This window comes from Phyllostomus hastatus, unplaced genomic scaffold (assembly GCF_019186645.2).
Source record: "Phyllostomus hastatus isolate PE091 unplaced genomic scaffold, TTU_PhHast_1.1 phas_scaffold_78, whole genome shotgun sequence".
Classification (NCBI taxonomy): Eukaryota; Metazoa; Chordata; class Mammalia; order Chiroptera; family Phyllostomidae; genus Phyllostomus; species Phyllostomus hastatus.
In genome coordinates this window covers 84,290,659-84,314,569 of record NW_025334041.1, presented here as the reverse complement: position 1 = coordinate 84,314,569, position 23,911 = coordinate 84,290,659, and the positions used below count along the sequence as shown (strand labels likewise).

Below are 23,911 nucleotides of genomic sequence, written 5' to 3'. Positions count from 1 at the left end.
GGGAGAGAGAGAGCCTCAGCACGTGATGATGTAGAGAACAAGAAATGTAAAAACTGAGAAGATCCTCCAGGTTCAGCAACATAGATGTTGTGGGTGGTTTTGACCAGAGCAGCCCCCAGGCAATGGTGGGACACAGGTGGCTGGTCTCGGGGGTTTGAGCACTGGGAGGTGAAAAACAACTAGAGCCTACAAACTGTCCCTAGAGTGCGCTCTCTACGGTGCTAGTCCAGCTCCGGGAGGGCTGTGCCTGCGCCTGCGCGGAACTTACGCAGCTCCTCCGCACAGGGGAAGCCCGTTCCACGCTCGCGCACTCGGACTAAGATGGCGGCGTCCTGGCTGGGCTTGGGTGCTGCGGCGGTTGCTGCAGGGTTGTGCAGGCGGTAGGTGACAAATCCGGAGCTCCGTATGTATAGCAATGCCGCTGAACTTAGGCAGTGGAGCAGTAACTGCTCTGCCTACTCCCTCAGATGGGGTGGGGAAAAGTGCCTCTAACCGAGCCTTCGGCTTCGTCCTCGTCGCAGCACTTGGGGGTTGAGCCCTGGAGGTGGGCATCTGGCTGAGGCAGCTCCTCTCCCCCTGTTCGGGCGGAAACCGTCCTGCATTGACCCCTGGGCTCTGAGACCCTGTGGTTGAGTCCTGCGGCGGGGAGGTTAGCAGAGACTGGCTGTAGAAACCCAACGCTAAGAGCTCATTTGAAATCGTGTAGCTCCTGTAGCTCTTCACATTTCTTCTGCCTTTTAAAAACAAAATCAGAATGTCATAAATTGGAAGAGAACATCTCACCACATTTCTTCATTTTCTCAGTGAGGCCCAGAAAGGGTACGTGACTTGTCTGAGGGCACAAAGCATCTAGGTGATGAAACTGGGATGAGAATCCAGACACCTAGATTTCCTCCCCACCACTTAAAGCCACTGCGATCCCTTGTTTTCCCCCTCCCACGCGCCCTGCCAGTAGTATTTGCCAACATTGTTTACGGGAAGAGCACTGAGAATTTCAGTATGTGTTGTATCCCAGTTTCACTTCTAGAACAAAAAGAGAGAAGGACCCAACGGAATTTAATCTCGTTTTAAGCAGTTTTAGTGTTAATGGTGCTCTTGAAATTTAAATGCATTTCTTAAAAAAATTAAGTTTCTAGAAGGATTTGTTAGTCACCTGTCTCTCATGTTTGAGTCGTCTGTCACATAATAATAGCAATGGTAACTAACATTTATTGAACACTAACTACACGGCCTAGCAGCACTGTTTTAAGAACTTTACATGAATCATTTTTAAATGTTTCATTTTAAAAATTATTGATTTTAGAGAGAGAAGAAGGGAGAGAGTGAGGGAGAGAGAAACATCCATTTGTTGTTCCACCTATTTATGCATTCACTGAGCTCATAACTGAGCTACCTGCTCAGGGTCTACAAGGATTATTTGGATCCATCTTTGCCCCAGTCTTTATGAGGTGGCTGTGAATATTAATTTCATTGTAGGGGTGAAGAACTGAAGCCATCATGCCAGCTGCTTCAGGGACATAGAAATGAAGACAGTCCCTTAATGAGTTTGCAGGTGAAAATAATCAGATGTTAAAAAAGGGGGATCATATATATTCTTAAAATTCCTCAATGATTCCTGTGAAGTGAAAAATGTAATATTTTAAAGTACACTAAATTCCAAAAGAGCTTGCATCAGATTTCTAAAATTTTCACTACTCAACTCTCCTTTTATTTCCTTTCCAGTAATATTTGTTTTTCCCTTTTCTCTTTGTTTTGAATTTGTCAAAGGCAGGTAAAAGCCAATCAACATTTCCTCTATTAATGGAATAACCAAAGTTACAATAGTATTGTAACTTAGTAAGTTACTGATACACTTCCAGTCAAAAAGCATATATAGATTCTTGGCTTCTTTAGCAGTTTGGAGGAGAATAGTACACTTTCTAGTAGACTTTTTGAAGTATTGAAACACCTCTCAGACCATATAATATGGGTTCTCTCTTTTCAGGGAAATGTGTTAGAAACAGAAAAGGAGGGGGACTTTTCATTGTATTTTCTTCTTTTCATTTAAATTTGGAATCGTGTGAGTCTATTGCCTAGTTTTTAAAAATTTAAAAAGAAGGGAAAAATAGTTTGTAGTTCTTTTTTCCTCTATGTATAACTGAGTCTGGGACTCCAGGTTTTGAGTCACTAGTATAGATGCATTTCTTCTTGCACCAGATACTGCAGTATCCTGTGTACAGTCAGTCATCAGGGCCGTAACTCTCCCCTTGAACTCCTGTTTTTAAATTGTTTGTAGCTATTCCTTGCCTAAGAAAGTGAAAATAATGTGTATAGAAAATAAAAGTTTGGCTTTATTATTTTCATTATGGCTTTTTTAATATATGAGAATTAGAAACCAAGCTTAAAAGATTATTTCTTAAAATGTCATTTTTGTTTTTAAATGTAGATTCTGTCATATGATGACTCCATACACCACGAAGAAACAGCCTCTGCATCTGTTTGCACAAAGACCACTTTTCTCACTACCTCCAACCTTATGTAACACAGGTAAAATCTCACCTCTTTTAGAGCAAATTGTTTTTCAGAAGCTAATGAAACTGCCTTAATAAAATTTTGTGGGTCATAAAAGATGAGAATTTATAAATTTTCTATTCTGATGCCTATAAAAGGATGTAGCATTTTTTTCCTATCACAGCATCACACTTTGCTGTAATCATGTGCTTACACATATTGGCATAAAATTGTAAGAATCCTGGGCAAAATGTCCAACAGATCTGTGGAATTTCGGTATCTTGTGTAACACATCTTCTGAAATATGAGTTGCTCAATAAATGATTTCTGAAATGAAAATATGGTGAAAAGAATATGATAAAAAGATGGGTTTGTGTTTCAAAGAATCATGTATTTTAAGCTGTTGCCCTCTTCATTGTGATGAGAATACCTTAAAAATCAGTAAATTTGTAGCTTTTATCCAGACCATAAAATGTAGTATTTTATAATTTTTCTTTCAACATTAATCCGTTTTTTTAAATAATCTGGTTGATGTTACATGTTTTTATTTTCTTTAATATTGGAAATAGATTTTAAGATAGGATTAAAAATTATTGAAATGTGACCACTGTCATGTGGCTAGGGAACCTTGGGAGGAAGGTGTGTATGTCTACATTGTAAATACGTATCTATATGTGCTCATGGAGCTGTAAGGCTTTGGATTCAGCTCTTGTCCCATCTGCATTTCCATCACCACTTTGAACACCTTCTGTGGCCAGGCTCTGGAAGATGGCTGACTTGGGATATTGGCTTGGGTTGGATTAGGGTAGAGACCTTATCTCCACTGTTTATTAAGACAAGAACAGGAGTGCCTTGCCTGCTTTCTTCAATCACAGAATAATTTAAATATTGAGTAACTCAGCATGTTAAGCTTTTTAAATTGGACTTTAAATTACTGTAGGACTGAATTATGTGGTCATCTAGGCTTTTCCAGTGGGAGAGCTACTGATTTTAAACTTTGATTGACTTTCAGCACCATTCACCTGTGATTTTGAAGGAACTTTTGCCTACCTATCTACCTATAAGTACCAAGCACAATAGGAAAACTTATTTTGGATCAGCCTTTCTGTCCTGGTGAAAACATCATGACACTTCTGGGGGCGTCCTTCTGGATGATGGACCTGGGAGTATTTTTTGAAATACCTAATGAAACCAAATTGAGATCGTAATTGGAATGATTTTGTTAATACCAAGTCAAATTACCTTTTTGAAATAGCTTTGTTCATTATCAAAAGAAAATTTATGTAGTGGTGTCATTTATTACTTCCTACTTCAGGTAGTATATGTAGACTGTGCTCTGTTAAAAAATTTTTTACACTTACAGTTCTTACCTTCAATTATTTCTAAAAATGTTTCTTCCTGTATGTATAGTTTTACACAAATGGATTGAGTAGAATAAATCTAGATTTAATTTTTCAAATACTGGTAGAGTGCATAACATGTGTGGAGCTTTTGGTTAGCAATAAATTGTTAAGAAACATGGCGAGAAATGGTAAGTCAGAACCAGGGTTAAAAGAACCTTCTTGTCTTTATATTTACAGAAAGTCCTTTCTTTAATGTGCCATCTGAAAAATTGTTCCCTTGTAACATAGTTTTTCAGAGGCATTTATTGGTTAGAGGTATAAACGTTTTAGATCAAGCACTTGGACATTGAGGTTATCATTTTAATTTCTCTCTTTTAGGATTTTCCTGGTCACCAAGTCACCAACTGATATCTTATAGGACAATGGCTTCAGTAAGCAAAATGTATGGGATTTTAGTTTCAATTTCTACTTCACCAAGGAAATGATTCAACATCAGTTAGCTGGAACTGCATGGCGAGGTGCAAAAACAATTCTCAGCTGTCAAATTAGAATGTTCTCTTGTAAAGGTTAAAAAAAGCACTTCCATAACAACCATATGTTTTGCCACATTTAATCTCTAATTTAAAATGAAACTGTTGCTCTTTGATACTTTACCATCTTTTCTAAGTTGTGTGGTATGAGAATTGTGACAAGATAAGACTGATTTTAAATGTATTTTCCTGTTATGCTTGGCACTAAGTATGGAGTGGTGGTATGCACAGTGGGTAAGCAAGTCAATGATGGGAAATTGGCAGTTTTATCAGTTTATTTGAGTGACACTGAGCTTTAGTTTCCATATGTGTAAAAAAACAGGATAGAAACAGTACCTCCCTGGCAGGACGTAAGGATTAAATAATGTAATTCATGTGGAATGCTTAGCACCATGCTCAGCACATGTTAATAACTCATTGAATTAACCTATTTCAATATATTGCTCTATGATGAGAATTGGTATTTTTTTTTTTGGTCAGAAGGTTTATTTTTATAATAAATAGTAAAGGTCTGTTTAATAGTTTTAAAACCCTAGCCCTGTCTATCCTTTTGTCTTCTAAGATGTTGTCATTTTAATTCAGGTAGGAAATTAAAGATTCTGTTCTTTCTGTACTGCTTTAATGAATTCATTCTCAATATAATCTTGGGCCTAGAAGAAAGAGAGAAAAGAACCTGTAAAAATAATTTTTATTCCAGAAAGTAAGTCACATAGATTTCCACTTACACAATAATTTATAATGTCACTAACTCGATACCATTGGGCAGGTCCTTAACTCTATATAATTTAACAAGTTACTTATCTCTAAGTCTCAGTTTCATTTATACAATGGGAATAATAGTACCTTCATAAGGTTGTTAAAGGCTTAAATACATTTGAAGCATTCAACCCTGTCTCTGGTGTGTAAATAGTAGGCTCACAATAAATATTAGTTATTATTAGAAATTTATACCTTTTTTTTTTGTCAGCTCTTTTTTTTTTTAAAGATTTTATTTATTTATATTTATTTTTAGAGAGGGGAGGGAGAAAGAGAGAGAGAGAGAGAAACATCAATGTGCGGTTGCTGGGGGTTATGGCCTGCAACCCAGGAATGTACCCTGGCTGGGAATCGAACCTGGGACACTTTGGTTCCCAGCCCGCGCTCATTCCACTGAGCTACGCCACCCAGGGCTGAAATTTATACCTTTTTAAAAATTCATTTGTCTTTAAAAGAATGGTAGCACTTTGGAAAGAAGAGAATGTAAGATTTTACTATATTACTATCATAGTGATGACAATTTATAATTATAGTAGCCATTGGCATCATAATCATAAATCATCACACAGAATACATACATGATTCCTGAAGTATAATATACCTCCCTACTTAAATGTAGGATGTTACTGGAATCCGTTGAGTAACAAACTAAATAATCAAAATTAATATAAAATTGAATGCAATTATAAATATATTGATAAACTGCCTTTTTGTCTTTAAAAATTCTTATTTTGTCAGTTTGGGCAATACAGTCTTATTTTCTAATATACTAATTTTTCTTCTTTTGGTTCTCTGATAATGAGTACTTCATAGTCTATAAACTGTTAACTATTACTTTCTAGAATAATGTTTTTTCTTTTTTTTCTTTTAGTGAGATACATGTTTATTCAAACACAAGATACCCCAAATCCCAACAGTTTAAAGTTTATTCCAGGAAAACCAGTTCTTGAGACAAGGACCATGGATTTTCCTACACCAGCTGCAGCATTTCGCTCTCCTCTGGCAAGGTATATTACTATTTTTCACTTGCTTTTACCAAGAAACATACATAACTGATTTTGGGGTTAAGGCAGCTTTATTGAGCTATTGCATTTTTATGTGCACTGCATTTTTTTTTTCAGAGAATACTTTCTTTTCAGTTAAGGGATAAAGAAAACTAAGAGTTGATATTAGGAAACCCTCTCCTGAAAAGTGATGTATTTGAGAGAGCTGTTTCATGGCCACATAAAAATTTATATTTTTACTTGAGAAAACCCATCAAAATGATAATATGGTAAATTTCCATTCTAAATCTTTAAAACTGCTTTTAATAAGCAATGAAAACTTACTCATTTAATTCTTAAGAATAGATTAATTTCTAGATGCTTCGATATGAAGTCATTTCTATAATAAATCCACTTACAACTATAAATAATAATAGTTATCAGATATGGAATGATTTCCTTCTTTTAAAAACTGCCCAGTAGAGACAATTTAAATGTATGTCAGATGGTAAAGTATATAAACCATAAAATTATGTTAACTAACCTTATTGTGGTAATCATTTCACCATATATGTGTATCAGATCATCGCATTGTACACTTTCAACTTACATAATGTTTCATGTCAATTATATCTCAACAAAGCTGGAAGAAAATTTTAAACAAAAATAAGTCATTGCCATAAACAAAAGTTAGCAGAGCATGGAGGTAAAGCAAGACGACTGAATGTGAAGGGAAATGAGGGACCTTTTGCTGCAGTAATAAAAATGCCCTGTATTCTTCCTGTGGGATTGCTCGGTGGTAGGGGAGGAGGACAGAACAAGACGGGCCATGGTTTGAAGGTGGTGAGGAGTACATGGAAGTTCTTTTATTTTTCTCTGTTTTGCTTATGTATAAACTTTTTATAATTAAACATTTATTATCTGTTATGTTTTATTTTTTCACAGGCAATTATTTAGGATTGAAGGAGTGAAGAGTGTCTTCTTTGGACCAGATTTTATTACTGTCACAAAGGTAAAAATATAGGATGATAGAAAATAAGCACTTTTAGTACTTTCTGAGTTGGATCCCCCTCTCCAGAATTTCCATTCTTCATGTGTTTATACATACGGTTATTAAAATATCTCAAGTTTACTTCTCACATTCTTAAAGAATTACTTAATAGAATTTCCAGGTCTCTCATTTTTCAAAAGAAAAAAACTTGAGCTTCTAAGGTTTAAATGCAGTGTCCAAGATTATATAGGTAGCCTATAGCAGGGCCAAGACTAGAATTTAGGCTTCCAAGTATTATCTCACTAATTTATAATGTAACTGATAGAATAAAAAGGGAAACAAATAAATAGTCACACAATATATATACTTGACCAACAGAATGATTGAATATATATTTCTCCTTTCAAAGTGGGCACTCACCTCCTGGCATCTGACTCATTCTGCTATCCTACAATAACACTTCTGAGCTTCACACATAAGAGCAGTGGATTGTGTAAGTTTTTCAGCAGTGGTCAACCTCTAAATGTCAAGAAACCAAGATAAATGTGCTACCCATTGCAGCAGCTAAGGTGGTATTTGCTAGAAAAGGCTGTTTAATTTTTAAGTCTAATAGATAAATGAGAAATGAACTATTTAAATTTGAACTATGTGTCCTTTTATTTTTATTTTTTTAAGATTTTATTTATTTTTAGAGAGGGGAAGGCAAGGAGAAAAATAGCAATGTGTGGTTGCCTTTCATGTGTCCCCTACTGTACACCTGGCCTGCAACCTAGGCATGTGCCCTGACTGGGAATCGAACCAGCGACCCTTTGGTTCGCAGCCCGCACTCATTCCACTGAGCTATACCAGCCAGAGCTATGTGTCCTTTCAAATCTTTTAATTGATTTGTATGCACTGAACTTAATCATTTGTCCAGTTTTGCATCAGAATAAAAACATTCATTCAACTCCTCATAAGCAATTTGAAAGGAGTATTCTGATGTACCATGAAAGTGGACATATGGGTTAGGAACGTGTTACATCTCCTCCAGTATTCCTTTGTACCTGTTTCTCAGAAAGCTCTTTCTTGACCATATTTGTGAAAGTGGTCCTTTCCCCAAGAGCTCATTACCCTGTTCATTGTCTTTATTGCACTTACCTTAATCATATTTTTCATTTATTTTTATTCCCTGTCTTTCCTGCACTAGAATATAAACTCTGTGAAGATAAAGATTGTCCATGTTGTTAAGATTACCTAGAACAATGGGAAACATATAGTATGCACTCGAATTTTTGTAGATGGAAACAGTGATGTAAAATTTCCTAAGTTGAATTTTCACCCTTCCTTCCCCCAAATATAGGATCATGGTGAGCAAATCCGTGTTAACCGACCCTCAGTCTTGACCAGTTTAGAGACATCTGGCTTGTGCTTTTTATTCTTAAGTTTTCTTTCTTCGATATTTTTTGAGGGATAAAAGGACTAGCATTTATTTAATATCATCAACATGTTTGATAAGGCTCTAGTACTTTACATATATTATCTAATTTAATTCTTACAACTACCAAATTTTTCGGACTATAAGATGCACCGGACCATAAGATGCACCTAGGTTTTAGAGGAGGAGAATAGGAAAAAATTTTTTTGAAGCAAAAAAAATGGGGTAAAATATTTAATGACATAAATAACATAGGTTGCTGCCCTGCCCCCGGATCCTGTGAGCCAGGTAGGCTACATTTGGACTATAAGACTCAACTCCATTTTCCTCCCAAATGGCAGCTGGGGAGTGCGTCTTACAGTCCAAAAATACAGTAGTTATTGTGTTTATTTTATAAACAGGAAATTATGTATTTAAGACATTTTTATTTAGTTCTTTTCATATAGCTTACGCTGTATAAAAATATGTTTAGATAAAAAGGTGACTGTATCTTACATGTTTTTTTTTCTTGATTTGATTTTGGTAGATCATTATTTATTTCTCTTTTATAATTTAATTACCCTTTTTTGAAATTTCTTCAGCTCCACTGTTTTTTCTTAATGAAATGACATAACCAATAAATAACATTCTAAATGAGGGTGTGCATTGATATTTAATAGGTAGAATAGCAGATTTCGTTTGTTTTCTTTCAGTTAACCTTCCTCATCATGGGCTATTCCATTTACCTGATATCTTCAATAATTGCCTGTTTTCCTTTTGATTTGTAATTGATAATTCAGAGGCTTCTTTATGCATTATTTATGCTTTTTCTTTTTTAAATATATTTTATTGATTATGCTATTACAGTTGTCCCATTTCCCCCCTTCATTCCCTTCCACCCTGCACACCCTCTCCTACCCACATTCCCCCCTTTACTTCATGTCCACGTGTCATACATTCTTTAGCTTCTACATTTCTTATACTATTCTTACCCTCCCCCTGTCTATTTTCTACCTACAATCTATGCTACTTACTCTCTGTACCTTTTCCCCCTCTTTCCTCCTCCCACTCCCCTGTTGCTAACCCTCCATGTGATCTCCCTTTCTGTGGTTCTGTTTCTGTTCTAGTTGTTTGCTTAGTTTCTTTTGGTTTTGCTTTAGGTGTGGTTGTTAATAATTGTGAGTTTGCTGTCCTTTTACTACACACGGTTTTTTTAATCTTCTTTTCTTAGATGAGTCCCTTTAACATTTCATAAAATAAGGGCTTGGTGATGATGAACTCCTTTAACTTGACCTTATCTGAGAAGCACTTTATCTGCCCTTCCATTCTAAATGATAGCTTTGCTGGATAGAGTAATCTGGGATATAGGTCCTTGTCTTTCATGACTTGGAATATTTCCTTTCCAGCCCCTTCTTGCCTGTAAGGTCTCTTTTGAGAAATCAGCTGACAGTCTGATGGGAACTCCTTTGTAGGTGACTGTCCCCTTATCCCTTGCTGCTTCTAGGATTCTCTCCTTCATTTCTACCTTGGCTAATGTAATTATGATGTGCCTTGGTGTGTTTCTTTTTGGGTCCAACTTCTTTGGGGCTCTCTGAGCTTCCTGGACTTCCTGGAAGTCTATTTCCTTTGCCAGAATGGGGAAGTTCTCCTTTATTATTTGTTCAAATACGTTTTCAATCTGTTGCTCTACCTCTTCCCCTTCTGGTACCCCTGTAATTTGGATGTTGGAATGTTTAAAGATGTCCTGGAGGTTCCTAAGCTTCTCGTTTTTTTGAATTCTTATTTCTCCATTCTTTCCTGTTTGGTTGTTTCTTTCTTCCTTCTGGTCCACTCTATTATTTTGAGTCCCAGTTTCCTTCCCATCACTGTTGGTTCCCTGTGCATTTTTATTCATTTCTTTAATGGTAACCTGCATTTTTTCATCTAATTTGTGACCCAAATCAACCAATTCTGTGAGCTTCCTGATCACCAGTGTTTTGAACTGTGCATCTGATAGGTTAGCTATCTCTTGGTCGCTCAAAAGGATGAGTTCTGGGACACTGATTTGTGCTTCTGTTTGAGCCATCTCTCTCTCTCTCTTTTTTTTTTTTTGGACTGGTTGCTCCTGTTACGGTGAGGGGCGGAGCCTTAGGTGTTCACCAGGGCTGGGCACCCCAGTTGCTAGATTGTAATGTTGTATGTGAGGGCGGAGTGGAGAGGGAACAATGGCGGTTGCTCCGTTCTCTATGGGACCTCAGTCCCTTCTCTGGGATCCTGGGTTGCGTGCTCTGCCCTGCTCCACAATCGCCCCTCACTGGGTTGCCAGCTGCCGCTTGCGTACTCAGGGGCCACCCTCTGCGATCTTGCTCGCCCCAGATGCCTCACGTACTCCTGGTTGCCTTATGTGCCCAATTCTCCCGGTTCTCCGCGCCGCAACCCGTGCCCAGCTGCTCGTCTCCGCGCCTCCCACTGGTCTGGATGAACAGGTCTATTTCAATTTCTTGGCTGACTTCCATTCAGATAAATTTTCTGTCAGTTCTGGGTATTATGCTGGTTCTGAATTGTTGTTGTTCCAATCTTGGTTGTGCGTGGAGGTACGGTGCGTCCACCTATGCGTCCATCTTGGCCGGAAGTCTATTTATGTTTTTTCTAAATGTGTAAGTATATTTTCAGCTTATATGCTGCCTTTTTCGCTCATTCAGACAACTTCAGGAAATTGTTTTTTTTTTTTAATACTGAGATTTCCTTACTTAATAGAGCCGCTATTTACTGAAGATATGAGGTAGCCTTCTTGATCCATGTTCCAATAATTTACTCAAAAGTGACCCTGAGCCCTGGTTGATGTGGCTCATTGGATTGAGTGCTGACCTGCAAACTGAAAGGTTGCTGGTTCAATTTCTGGTCAGGACACATGCCTGGATTGTGGGCTGGGGGCATGGAACCAATTGATGTTTCTCCCCCTCTCTTTCTCTCTCCTTTCCCCTCTCTAAAAATAAAGGAAATCTTTTAAAAAATCTACCCTGAACTAGTTTCCATTCCTACTCACTAAGGCATCTTGCTAGTTTTGTTCTTTTATCCATAGCAGTGTCCATGTATCTCCCCTTTAGTATACTGCCTCTAAATTGGTTCTCAGTCCATTACAAAAATAGTTCTTATGCATGTAGCCTCGATTTTAACAGCATTTCAGTATGGACCCTAACCAGCACTTCCTGAGTCTACATGGACTGCATCTAATAGTTTTTCCTCCTAAAGAGCTCTCCTTTAAAAAATTAAAACAATATATCCTGCCTTTTTCTTTTTAGATGTTAGTACTATTTAAGTATCTATGAATTATACCTTCTTAAAAATATTTATAAAATTAACTGGTTGGCCAGGTTTGGGGGTGAAATAGTTATAGATTCTTTCTTAAGGATACTGATCTTGTTGACAGTTCACAAGTCCTCTAGCACAGTAGCCACAGATAACATATCCTATGTTTTGGTTCTACAGTTGTCTCATTGGATTTCTTTAATACTTTCAAGTAATGTATGTAAATTGAATTTTTTAATAGTTGTCAGATATCCTATGTATTTGATCAAGCAGTTATATCCTGTTTTATTTAAAAGAATGGGAAATTTCTTTATCATTCTCTTTAAACATAACAGTCTTTACCTCATGAAAAAATATCTTTTCATCATTTTAGTATCCCCTATATAGCTCATGGTATATACAGCACACTTAATACAAGTTTGACGAATGAGTGAATGAGAAATGTTCTACAACTGTATCTTCTGAAAGTCATTGTAAACCAGATTCTTTAAGGACTGGAAGTAACATGTATTCTCCAGAAACAGGTACTGTTGCATAGTACAGGATATATATAGAAAAAGATTCTTAGAAGATACAGGTATTGTTTTATATTTGTCTGTGTCCTTGGATGGAAATTTTAGCATTTTCCTTAAAACACTTACAGGAAAGTGAAGAGTTAGACTGGAATTTATTGAAACCAGATATTTATGCAACAATCATGGATTTCTTTGCATCTGGATTACCCTTAGTTACTGAGGAAACATCTTCAGGAGAAGCAGGTAATATGTTGGGTAATTAATATTTATCTTATAAGAAAGACTTCTACTTTTTTCATATTTTTTTCATATAGGTCTTAATTTCAGAAGTCATGGGAATACAGATTTTTATCATTGTATTATATATATATATAGCTCTGGAACCAATTCCAGAGGAAATAAAACTTCATGTATATTATACTAGTTTTGCACATCATTTTTGAATACTTGTCTGTAAGTTGAATGTTATACAAAACTAAATTTTCCAACTATAAAAATCTTGCCCTGGCTGGCGTAGCTCAATGGATTAAGCGCAGACTGCGAACCAAAGTGTCGCAGGTTCAATTCCCAGTCAGGGTACATGCCTGGGTTGCAGGCCATGACCCCCAGCAACCACACATTGATGTTTCTCTCCCTCTCTCTCCCTCTCTCTCCCTCTCTCTCCTTCTCTCTCCTTCTCTCTCCTTCTCTCTCCTTCTCTCTCCTTCTCTCTCCTTCTCTCTCTCTCTCTCTCTCTCCCCCCCCATCCCGTCCCTCTCTGAAAATAAATAAATAAAATTCTTTAAAAAAAATAAAATCTTTAAAAAAAATCTTCAGAAAATAGTATAAAGCTTACCCATTTGCCCTCCTCTCAGATTTAACAAATGTCAATTTTTGGCTATAATTGCTTTAGACCCTTTTTTTTTTAAAGATTTTATTTGTTTATTTTTAGAGAGAGGGGGAAGGAGGGGGAAAGAGAGGGAGACAAACATTGATGTTAGAGAGAAACATCAATTGGCTGCCTGTTAAACACAGGGACTGTGACCTGGAACTGAACCCTCAACCCAGGCATGTGCCCTGACCAGGAATAGAACCAGCAACCTTTCACTTGGCGGAATGATGCTCAACCAAACTGAACCAGTTAAACCGGTCAGGGCTGTTGTAAGACCCATTTTTAAATAAAATATTAAAGATACAGCTAGATCCCTACAACCCCAGTGTCTTTCCCCTTTCTCCTTTAAGTTTGCTTTTCAACGTTTACTGCAACTACAAGTCTCTGCAGGGAGTATATAACATTAGGTGTTGTTTTTAAACTTTAAGTAACTCATGTTCTGTGCAACTTTCCTTTTTCCACTGAGCATAATATTTTGAAATACATTTGTAAAAAATGTAATTCTATTATATTTTAAGTGCTGGATAGTCATTGTATGAGTAAATCAGAGTTATTTTGTTCCTTATGTTCAAGTGAATTGTTCCTGCTAATTCTATTACAAATATTCAGTGGGTGTTCCTTATGTTCAAGTGAATTGTTCCTGCTAATTCTATTACAAATATTGCAGTGGGTGTTTTTGTACAGCCTCTTTATGTATCTGTACAGAGTTTCTTTAGAGTATATTCCTAAAAGTAGGATCACTGTTTCATAAATTGTTCTAATTTACATACAATTTAGAGATGTATAAAAATGTTAACTTTCTTATATCTTTATTATCACTTAGTGTCATTTATATTTTTAACCAATATGTTAAGTGTAAAATGGTATCTTGCTTTAATTGCATTTCCTTAGTATTATAGTACTGAACCTGAAGGCTTTCATGTTTACTGGTCATTATTTTCCTTGTGAATATATAGGGTCTGGCACAAATAATACCCCTTTTTATTACAAAATCATAAGCATGTAATTCTGTAACACAACAATATCACACTCAAGCACACCATATGACATTTTAGGTGAAATGATCAAGTTAAAACTATAAATTATTACACCTATATTACCCTACCAACCACACTCAAGCAGGCCTTACTTCTGCTGGACACTGTATTTCTTGTTCATAATCTTTGCCCATTTAAAAAAATAGAATTATATGTCTTTTTTGTATCCATTTTATCAGGTTATTAAAAAGTATTCTGACAAACAAAATAGAAACAGATGTGGATACATGGAACAGACTGACAGCTATCAGAGGGGAGGGGGGACTGGATGAAAGAAGGTGATGGTATTAGCCAAAAAAAGTATATGTATAACCCATCGACACAGACAACAGTGTGGTGATGGCCAGAGGAAGGGGGAGCAAGGGCTGCGAGAAAGGGGGCAGTGGGGGAGGAAATGGGGACATCTGCAATAGTGTCGACAACAATAATAAAGAAATTTACATGTGAAAAAATAAGAAATATTCTGAGTTATATTTTTTCATAGCAGATAACTTCTCCAAACCATCATTTTATCTTTTCACTGTATGTAGGATGTCTTCTGTCATTCAAAAATTTTTCTTTTTCCAAATTTTAAAATATGGAATGTGTCATGAATTTGTGTGTCATCTTTGCTCATGGGCCATGATAATCTCTATCATCCCACTTACAGTGTTTGTGTTGCCAAAGCTAGCATAGCTTTTCTTTTTAATGTAGCCGCATAATCTTTTTTTTTCCTATGGTTTGTGCTTTTTGTATATGATGAAAGTAAGTTATTTTGTGTAAAGTACTTGGAAGAAGAACCTCACATGGAGCTCACATATGTTATGGTATAATTTGAATTGTTTATATTTTTAGTTTTTCTGAAGGTAAATTTCTCAAAAATATTAAAACCCATAAAAAGGCTTTGGTGAAAATCATTGTTGTATAACCTTACAAAGTAAAAGAAAAACAAAAATTAAACAAAATTTAAAGACAACTTTTTGCTCAGATTTGCAGAACATTTTGGAAATTTCCATAAGGCTTACATTTATATTCAGTAATGATCATCATTTTTAAAATCACAAAATTAGGAAATTAAAAATGTAACTTACAAAAGTAGCTGTGTTTTTTTGTATCTAAAGTTTCCATCAAAATCCAAACAACTTCTTGTTTCTGCTACTTTTCAGTCTTGAGAATGAGGAAAGTTTACAATTTTATTGGCCAAAATATTCAGACCCTACTGTCATTAGAAGATTAAGTTATTTCAGACACTCACCTTTATCACCAGATACTGAATGGATCAGTGCTCCTTAATTTTCCTTCAGAGAATCTAAGGAGTGATCATTCTTTTACCCCAAAGTTACTTTATTACCATACCAAATTAAATGTTTTGTGCTTTTATTTTTTTAATGAGACATTAAGATTAAATTAAATTTGCCCTGTTTTAATAAATGTATTTGGATGGCTATGAAATTTATAGTATTGATAATGTTTTATTTGTAATTGTTTCTAGGATCTGAAGAAGATGATGAAGTTGTGGCAATGATTAAAGAATTGTTAGACACTAGAATACGGTATGTGCTTATTTTTCTACTTGAAATCAGATATACTGCAGAGCCAGTTTTGATTATAGCAATTTACTTTTGGTTGTGAGATTATAGTAGAGTTTTAAAAGAAGTATAAGTTAATGTAAACCATAGTAGGTAACCATGACAGTTGAATTTAAAGCCTATATATTATCTATATTCATTCCAAATTTTAAAACAATCTAAACATAGTAAATGAATTTATTGTTCACATTCACCATTTTTTAAAAAGATTTTATTTATTTATTTTTTTAGAGAGGGAAGGGAGGGAGAAAGAGAGAGAGAAACATCAATGTGCGGTTGCTGGGGGCCGTGGCCTGCAACCCAGGCATGTGCCCTGACTGGGAATTGAACCTGCAACACTTTGGTTCGCAGGTTCAGTGGATTGGCTCAATCCACTGAGCTATGCCAGCCAGGTTACACATTCACCATTTAAGTTCTTTTTTTTTATTGTTGTTCAAGTACACTTGTCTCCATTTCCCCGCCTTTACCCTCCCCCAACCCACCCACCTCCACCTCCTACCCTCAGTCCTATCCCTTTTTGCTTTGTCCATGGGTCCTTTATACATGTTCCTTGTTTGATATTGTTATAATACCAAATTTCTTTTAAAAAATCATTTAGTGTTTGGGAAGATTGTAAGGAGAGGTTTACTTGTTTTTTAGGCTATTGTCCATAAAGAATAAATTTAAATAAGTGGAAAACTTCAGGTTTCAGCATTTTACTTCTAGCAGATGAATGGTCTTGGTCAGAAATTCTAGAAAAACAAGGTAAAATACAATTAAAAGAAAATTTTGTGTGTGAAGGCATTGAATAGTTATCAAAGCAAACAAGATCCTGTAGAGAAAGAAAGCATTTTGAGGCTCCCCTCAGAACATTTGCTGAGTCTCAGTGTGAGGCTAGATTATGAAAAGCCCGTCAGGGGCAGCTGCTAAGACTCAGGGAAACCATTTATCTTTTAGCAAATTTGTTGAGATGGGAATACAAAAATGAAAATTCTGGGTCACCAATGAAGCTTTGTCTTAAAGGGCCAAGATCCTAGAGAGAAGTTAAGAAAAAGTAAGCCTAACAGTTGGAGGTTCTTTCCCAAGGCACGCACTTATTTTTAGCTGGGTAGGGAACACACTAAGAAGTCAAAAAGCAGTTGGAAAGCTAAACAGAGTTGTGGCAGTCTTACAGTTCTAGGGGTGATAAAATTGGAGGTTAGGATCAGTCAGGCAGGGTGGGGCCTCAGGAAACATCCAGACTCATAGTTGGGCTCCCTATAGGACACAGGTGGCAAACACAAGGCCTGGCACCTTGTTTCTATCCAGTGGCAGCACTGAACTCTTGCTTAACCGTTAAGGAGTAATTACATTTATACAGTCCTAAAATTACATTCAGCCCTTTGAAGGCAACTGTGAGGCTGATGTGGTCCCCGGTGAAAAGTGAGTTTTACACCCCTGCTATAGGATTATACCCTTGTAATAGGGGCAAATGAGAAGTAGATCATGGTCAATAAAGAAATCACAAAGAAAATTTGAAATAGAATATCTGCATGACCTTTGCATTTGCAAATAGTTTTTCCAACAGGACACAAGAAAAATCATGGAAGAGGATATAAATTAGACCGTAGTATTTTCTTCAATGAAGGATGCCATTTACAGTGAAAAGCAAAGTGCAGAGAAGGTATTTATAATACATATATGACAATACAGTTTGAAACTCCTATAATTCAGAAAAAAACAAGCAGTCACATGGAGACTGGAGCAGTCTCTTCCCAAAAGCATTGGAGCATCAAATCAAAAACAGTAGTAACCAAATGGCCACTAAATATGAAACAGTGCTTAACCTCATTAGTCACTATGAATATTCAAATTAGAACCACAATGAACTATCACTGCTAATGCACTGGAATGGTTAAAATCATTAAGAGTGACAGCACCGATTGTTGGTGAGGATGTGGAGCAACAGAACTCTCCTATACTCTTGATAGAAATGTACGTTTGTATTAGCATTATCTGCTAAATCCGAACATGTGCATATTCTTGATCCAGCAATTCCACTCTCAGGTATATTCCCAGTAGCATTATATATGTGTACCAAAAGACATTTGCAAGAATATTCATAGCTGTACCATTCGTAAAAATAAAAAACTTGTATTAACTGACTGTCCATGAACAATAGAAGGGACAGATTCTGGCGTATTCACTTAATGGAATACTATGTCACAGTGAGATTGAACACACTGTACTACATGCAACAACATGGATGAATCTCAGCATAAGAAGCCAGACACAAAAGAGTGAATGCTATATGGTTTCTAAATGGAATTTATATTTATAAATTTTAAAGTTAAAAAACAGGCAAAACTGCCCTGGCTGGTGTAGCTCAGTGGATTGAGCAGCAGCTTGCAAATTGAAGGGTTGCCAGTTCAATTCCCAGTCAGGGCACATGCCTAGGTTGTGGGCCAGGTCCCCAGGAGGGGGCGTGTAAGAGGCAACCACACATTGATATTTCTCTCCTTCTCCTTCCCTTCTCTTCTCTCTAAAAATAAATAAATGAAATCTTTAAAGAAAAAGGCAAAACCAATCAGTAATAACAATTAGGAAACAGTTAATGTTTGGTTGGGAGGAGTGATTAGAAGGAAGTACAAGAGTGCTTCTGAGGTGCTAGTGTTCTGTTATTGGTCTGGGACAAATGTATGTTCACTTTGTGAAAATTAATTGATTGTACATGATTTGTACGTTTTCCTGTATTAATGTATTTCAATGAAAAGTTTACCTGAAAAAAAATAACTGGCATGTGTCAATCTCCCTGTGTTTACCCAAAATAAATTTAATAAGTTTATCTTAGGTAATTACTATAATTATTAGGAAATTTGAAATCTTAAATTACTTAAGATTATTATATGCAAGATTAAAATATAAGTAGAGCAAATATTTGTATGAGTGAAGTTGGCAAAACTAAAATTACAAATGAGACTAGCTACATTTATTGTTCTCTATTGTAAAAGCAACGCTAAGTTTGTGAATTTTAATGATATAAAATCTAAGCGCTGGTCCTGACTGGTGTGGCTCAGTTGATTTGGCATCTTTCTGCAAAGCAAAAGGTCGCTGGTTCGATCCCTGGTCAGGACACGTGTCTGGGTTGCAGTTCAGTCCGTGGCTGGGGTGCATACAGGAGGCAACTGATCAATGCTTCTCTCATATTGATGTTTCTTTTCCACCCTTTTTCCCTTTTCTTCACCTCTCTCTAAAAATAAATGAGTAAAATAAAAAATATATGTAAGCTGAGTTGTATTAAATTTCTTTGATGAAAACTTCTATTAAATATATCACAAATATATTGTGACCACAGGCCAACTGTGCAGGAAGATGGGGGAGATGTGATCTATAAGGGCTTTGAAGATGGCATCGTACAGCTGAAACTCCAAGGTTCTTGTACCAGCTGCCCTAGTTCAATCATTACTCTGAAAAACGGAATTCAGAACATGCTACAGTTTTATATTCCAGAAGTAGAAGGCGTAGAACAGGTATGCCAATATTATGTGATGGTTTAGATTTTGAGAAGAAAAGAAATTCATGACCTGACATTTTCTTAAGGGCTGGATCTTAGTGTTGCAATTGTTATCAGACTTAAAGACTCCTTAATTTAGAATTAACTTTAGTGTTATGAATACCTACTATGTGCCAGACATTTTTACAAATATTACTTCATTTAATGTTCTAATACCATAGTATATTGAATGAGTCATTTCCATTTTGTGCATAGAAAATTGAGACTCAGAGGGCATACATACAATGCTGCTCCAGTTGTAGAAAAATTAGGAAAAGTGGATTCAAACAGTGTTTTATAGATGAGATTTAGAAGTCTTTAGAAGAACAGCTCTATCACATCATATTTATCTACTTCTTGTTCTTATATTTATCCACTTGTTTTTAAATGTGCAGACAAGAAGCTTATCAAGAGATCCTACTGTTTTATAGTAAAACAGTATTTAGTAAAACTATAGAGCTTTATCTACAGCCTGATGTCAATGTGTTTTTCTGCCCTCAAGATAGTTAAGAAATATGCATCTTCTTTTTTTTTAAGTATATTTTATTGATTATGCTATTACAGTTGTCCCATTTTCCTCCTTCACTCCCCTCTACCCTACATATCCTCTCCCACCCATATCCCCCCCCTTTAGTCATGTCCATGTGTCATACTTATAAGTTCTTTAGCTTCTACATTTCCCATACTATTCTTACCCTCCCCCATCTATTTTCAACATACATTCTATGCTACTTATTCTCTGTACCTTTTCCCCCTCTCTCCTCCTCCCACTCCCCTGTTGCTAACCCTCCATGTGATCTCCATTTCTGTGGTTCTGTTTCTGTTCTAGTTGTTTGCTTAGTTTCTTTTGGTTTTGCTTTAGGTGTGGTTGTTAATAATTGTGAGTTTGCTGTCCTTCTACTGTACATGTTTTTTCTTTATCTTCTTTTCTTAGATAAGTCCCTTTAACATTTCATAAAATAAGGGCTTGGTGATGATGAACTCCTTTAACTTGACCTTATCTGAGAACCACTTTATCTGCCCTTCCATTCTAAATGAGAGCTTCGCTGGATAGAGTAATCTGGGATATAGGTCCTTGTCTTTCATGACTTGGAATATTTCTTTCCAGCCCCTTCTTTTCTGTAATGTCTCTTTTGAGAAATCAGCTGACAGTCTGATGGGAACTCCTTTGTAGGTTACTGTCCCCTTATCTCTTGCTGCTTCTAGGATTCTCTCCTTCATTTTTACCTTGGCTAATGTAATTATGATGTGCCTTGGTGTGTTTCTTTTTGGGTCCAACTTCTTTGGGGCTCTCTGAGCTTCCTGGGCTTCCTGGAAGTCTATTTCCTTTGCCAGAATGGGGAAGTTCTCCTTTATTATTTGTTCAAATACGTTTTCAATCTGTTGCTCTACCTCTTCCCCTTCTGGTACCCCTGTAATTTGGATGTTGGAACGTTTAAAGATGTCCTGGAGCTTCCTAAGCTTCTCCTCGTTTTTTTGAATTCTTATTTCTTCATGCTTTCCTGCTTGGTTGTTTCTTTCTTCCTTCTGGTCCACTCTATTGTTTTGAGTCCCAGTTTCCTTCCCTTCACTATTGGCTCTCCATGCCTCTTCCTTCATCTCTTTTATGGTAACTTGCATTTTTTCCATCTAATTTGCACCCAAAATCAACCAATTCTGTGAGCTTCCTGATCACCAGTGTTTTGAACTGTGCATCTGATAGATTGGCTATTTCTTGGTCGCTCAAAAGGATGAGTCCTGGGGGACTGTTACGGTGAGGGGCGGGGCCTTAGGTGTTCACTGGGGCTGGGCACCCCAGTCGCTAGATTGTGACGTTGTGGGTGGGGGCGGGGGCGGGGGCGGGAGGGAACAATGGCAGTAGTTCCGTTCTCCTGGGATCTCAGTCCCTTCCTGGGATCCTGGGTTGCATGCTCTGCCCTGGTCCACAATGCGGCCTCACTGGGTCCACCAGCTGCTGCTTGTGTACTCAGGGTCCACCGCTGCAATCTTGCGCATCCCGGAAGGCTTACTCGCACCCAGTGCCTTATGTGTTCAGTTCTCCCTGATTTCCACGCGCCACAACCCGCGCCCGCTTCTCCTCAACGCCCCTCCTACTGCTCTGGATGAATGGGTCTACTTCAACTTCTTGGCTGTCCGACTTCCATTTAGATAAATTCTCTGTCAGTTCTGGGTGTTATTCTGGCTCTAAGTTGTTGTTGTTCTAATCTTGGTTGTGCATGGAGGTACAGTGCATCCACCTATGCCTCCATCTTGCCAGAAGTCAAATATAGCATCTTCTAAGTAGTAATAGTGATCCTCACCGCAGTAATTTTCAGCCAGGAAACATGGCCTTATGAAGAGAGAGATTATCAAGAAGGGAAAGTGTATGTGGAAATTAGAAATTCGATAAAACTCTTCAGGTAATTCTGTGCCTTTACAGAGAAGGCATCTCCCTTCAGCTCCTTTGAGAATCACTCATCTCTGGGTGATATTAAAATAGGTCCTTTTGGTACAATGCATATCATCTCGTTTTTTAAGTTCTCTCTACTTTGGTCCAAAGCTGCTTTCTGTGTGTCTGTTTCAGCTTCACGTTCATGGGTAAGTTACTTGATAGACTTGTAGTCATATCTAGGTCTCTGTGCTCCACTCTGTGCTCTCTGCAGCACTTAGCCCTGTTTGTTACACATGTTCTTACATAGTGTATTGAATATTTGGAAATACTATCCCAAAGTTAGGAATATTCTGCCTAAAATAGGAGTTGATTGACAAAATTTTTTGGATTGGGTGTTGCTAAATATCAATTCCTTGGAAGTAAATACCCATTTTTACTCAACACAGAAGAGAAACTATGAGACAGTTGTTTCTCCATTGATTGTCTCAGATCAGAACCAGATTTCACCTAGATTTTTTAAAACTTACTTTTGTTCCATTTTCTTCTGTATGCTTTTTAAAAAATTGTATTAGTTGACACTGTAGTGGGTTGACAAAGGAACACTTTTATTTACTTGTCCAGGGTGAGGCTGTCAGCTGTAAATTTGAATTGGCATTTAATTGTAGGTATGGTGAAGGGAAAAAAAATTCTTAGGTTTATATAACTTTTCCTTACTGAAGGAGTTGTTCTTTATTATTTGAGTAATATATTAACTCATGAAAGGATATTAATAGTTTTGGTTTTTATTCTTCAGATAGTTTCATTAGTAGTTTTATTAACTTATTAAAAATGAAAGTCAACATTTTTCTAAGGTTTAAAATGAATTTTTATCTGAGAGTAAGCCCAAGTCATTGCTAGTATATTTTGTTTCCCTCTCTTTTTTAGGGATACATTTTCCTAATACATATTTTTACAATAATGGTTTGGTATAGATCCCAGAATACATCTAAATAAATAAAGTGCTTCGGGGGAGAAATAAAAAAGTCTTATAGTTAGGAAATACCAGTTAATCATCATAGTCTTCTCTGACCAGCTGAGACTTGGCTGCTGTTGCCTCTTTCGGGGAAAAGGAATAGAGACCATTGCTTTTATTTAATTTGCTAATATTCAGCTTGCTTTTTTGTTGTTAGGTTACCGGTTTACAATGCAAACCTTGTTCTTTGGGGCTGTTGGTAGATTTATTTTTATTGACATGCATTGTTATAAAGTATTTCAGGTAAACAAGTAATGTTAAAAACAGGAAAATAGCAATTTCTAATTTTTTTCTTGATTCTTAAATTCTCTTTATTTTTTTGGTTCTAGGTTATGGAAGATGAATCAAATGAAAAAGAAGGAAACTCACCTTAAAATAATTTGAAGTTTTTTGGGGGGGGTGCTCAGCAATTGGACTTGTTGATACCAAGCTTTTATTATTAATCTGCAAAGGAACTTGTAGATTAATAAAATATGCCTTTCTTTAGAGAATGATTTATAAATATTACATGTTTGCTTTACCTCATATGAGTTATTTATAACATCCTGAATCATCTTCTCTACATGTGCATTTTATCCAGGGATATTTTTATTTTTATTCTTCATTTCTCATGGTTAATTCTTTGCATAATGTGCAAAGCAGTTTAAAATACATTTTCTCTCATCTAATTTATTTACTTTTTAAATACAGAAATAAATAGAGAATGCTTTTCAAAAATATTCCAAAATGGCTTAGCTTTTCATGAGATGTTCGAAACTATTTTTACTGAATTTTTATCTTGTTAAAAAAAACAACTGAACAATTCTGGTTGAAAAATGATATCTGGTTAGTAGTCCCCATTGTAGTAGCATATAATTTCTCCCTAAGAGACTGCCCCCGCCCCCCACCGCCACACACACAAAAAATCATAATGCTGAAAACTGATTTAAAAAAAAAAAGGTTCCAGAATGTAGAAAAAATTCCATTAATTATAGGACAGTGTAGGCTGAATTGAGGGGAAAAAAAAAACTGCCTTAGCATGCTCAGGCTTTATTTTTTGAAACATAATCTCTTTGAAAAAACATATGAGAAGCTGCTTTGGCCTTTCTACTGGTTTCTCCTGACTCAGATCTATAATCTGTGACATGCCAGAACTTTGGACAGTTATCTTTCTACTGTAGGGGTACTGCTTTTTAGATAGCACAGATAGCAAATTATCCTCTCTTATTTTTCTATAGTAATTCAGAGACAGCAGTTCAGACACTATCAGGGA

General features: G+C 36.5%; 1 protein-coding gene across 3 annotated transcripts; it reads left to right on the top strand.

The window, feature by feature from the left end:
• The first annotated feature begins 273 nt into the window (after positions 1 to 273).
• NFU1 (NFU1 iron-sulfur cluster scaffold) lies at positions 274 to 23,147 on the top strand. Of its 3 annotated transcripts, none has more exons than XM_045828703.1 (9): positions 340 to 380; positions 2,426 to 2,526; positions 4,212 to 4,275; positions 5,991 to 6,126; positions 7,048 to 7,114; positions 12,418 to 12,532; positions 15,669 to 15,729; positions 19,079 to 19,253; positions 22,989 to 23,147. In XM_045828703.1, the coding sequence occupies exons 4-9, from the start codon at positions 5,999 to 6,001 to the stop codon at positions 23,031 to 23,033; spliced, it is 591 nt and encodes a 196-aa protein (XP_045684659.1). In that variant the 5' UTR covers positions 340 to 380; positions 2,426 to 2,526; positions 4,212 to 4,275; positions 5,991 to 5,998; the 3' UTR covers positions 23,034 to 23,147. The 3 variants fall into 3 exon arrangements, with proteins under 3 accessions (XP_045684657.1, XP_045684659.1, XP_045684658.1); XM_045828702.1 differs by having other exon boundaries at positions 4,212 to 4,351; XM_045828701.1 differs by lacking the exon at positions 4,212 to 4,275 and having other exon boundaries at positions 274 to 380.
• Positions 23,148 to 23,911: the final 764 nt, after the last annotated feature.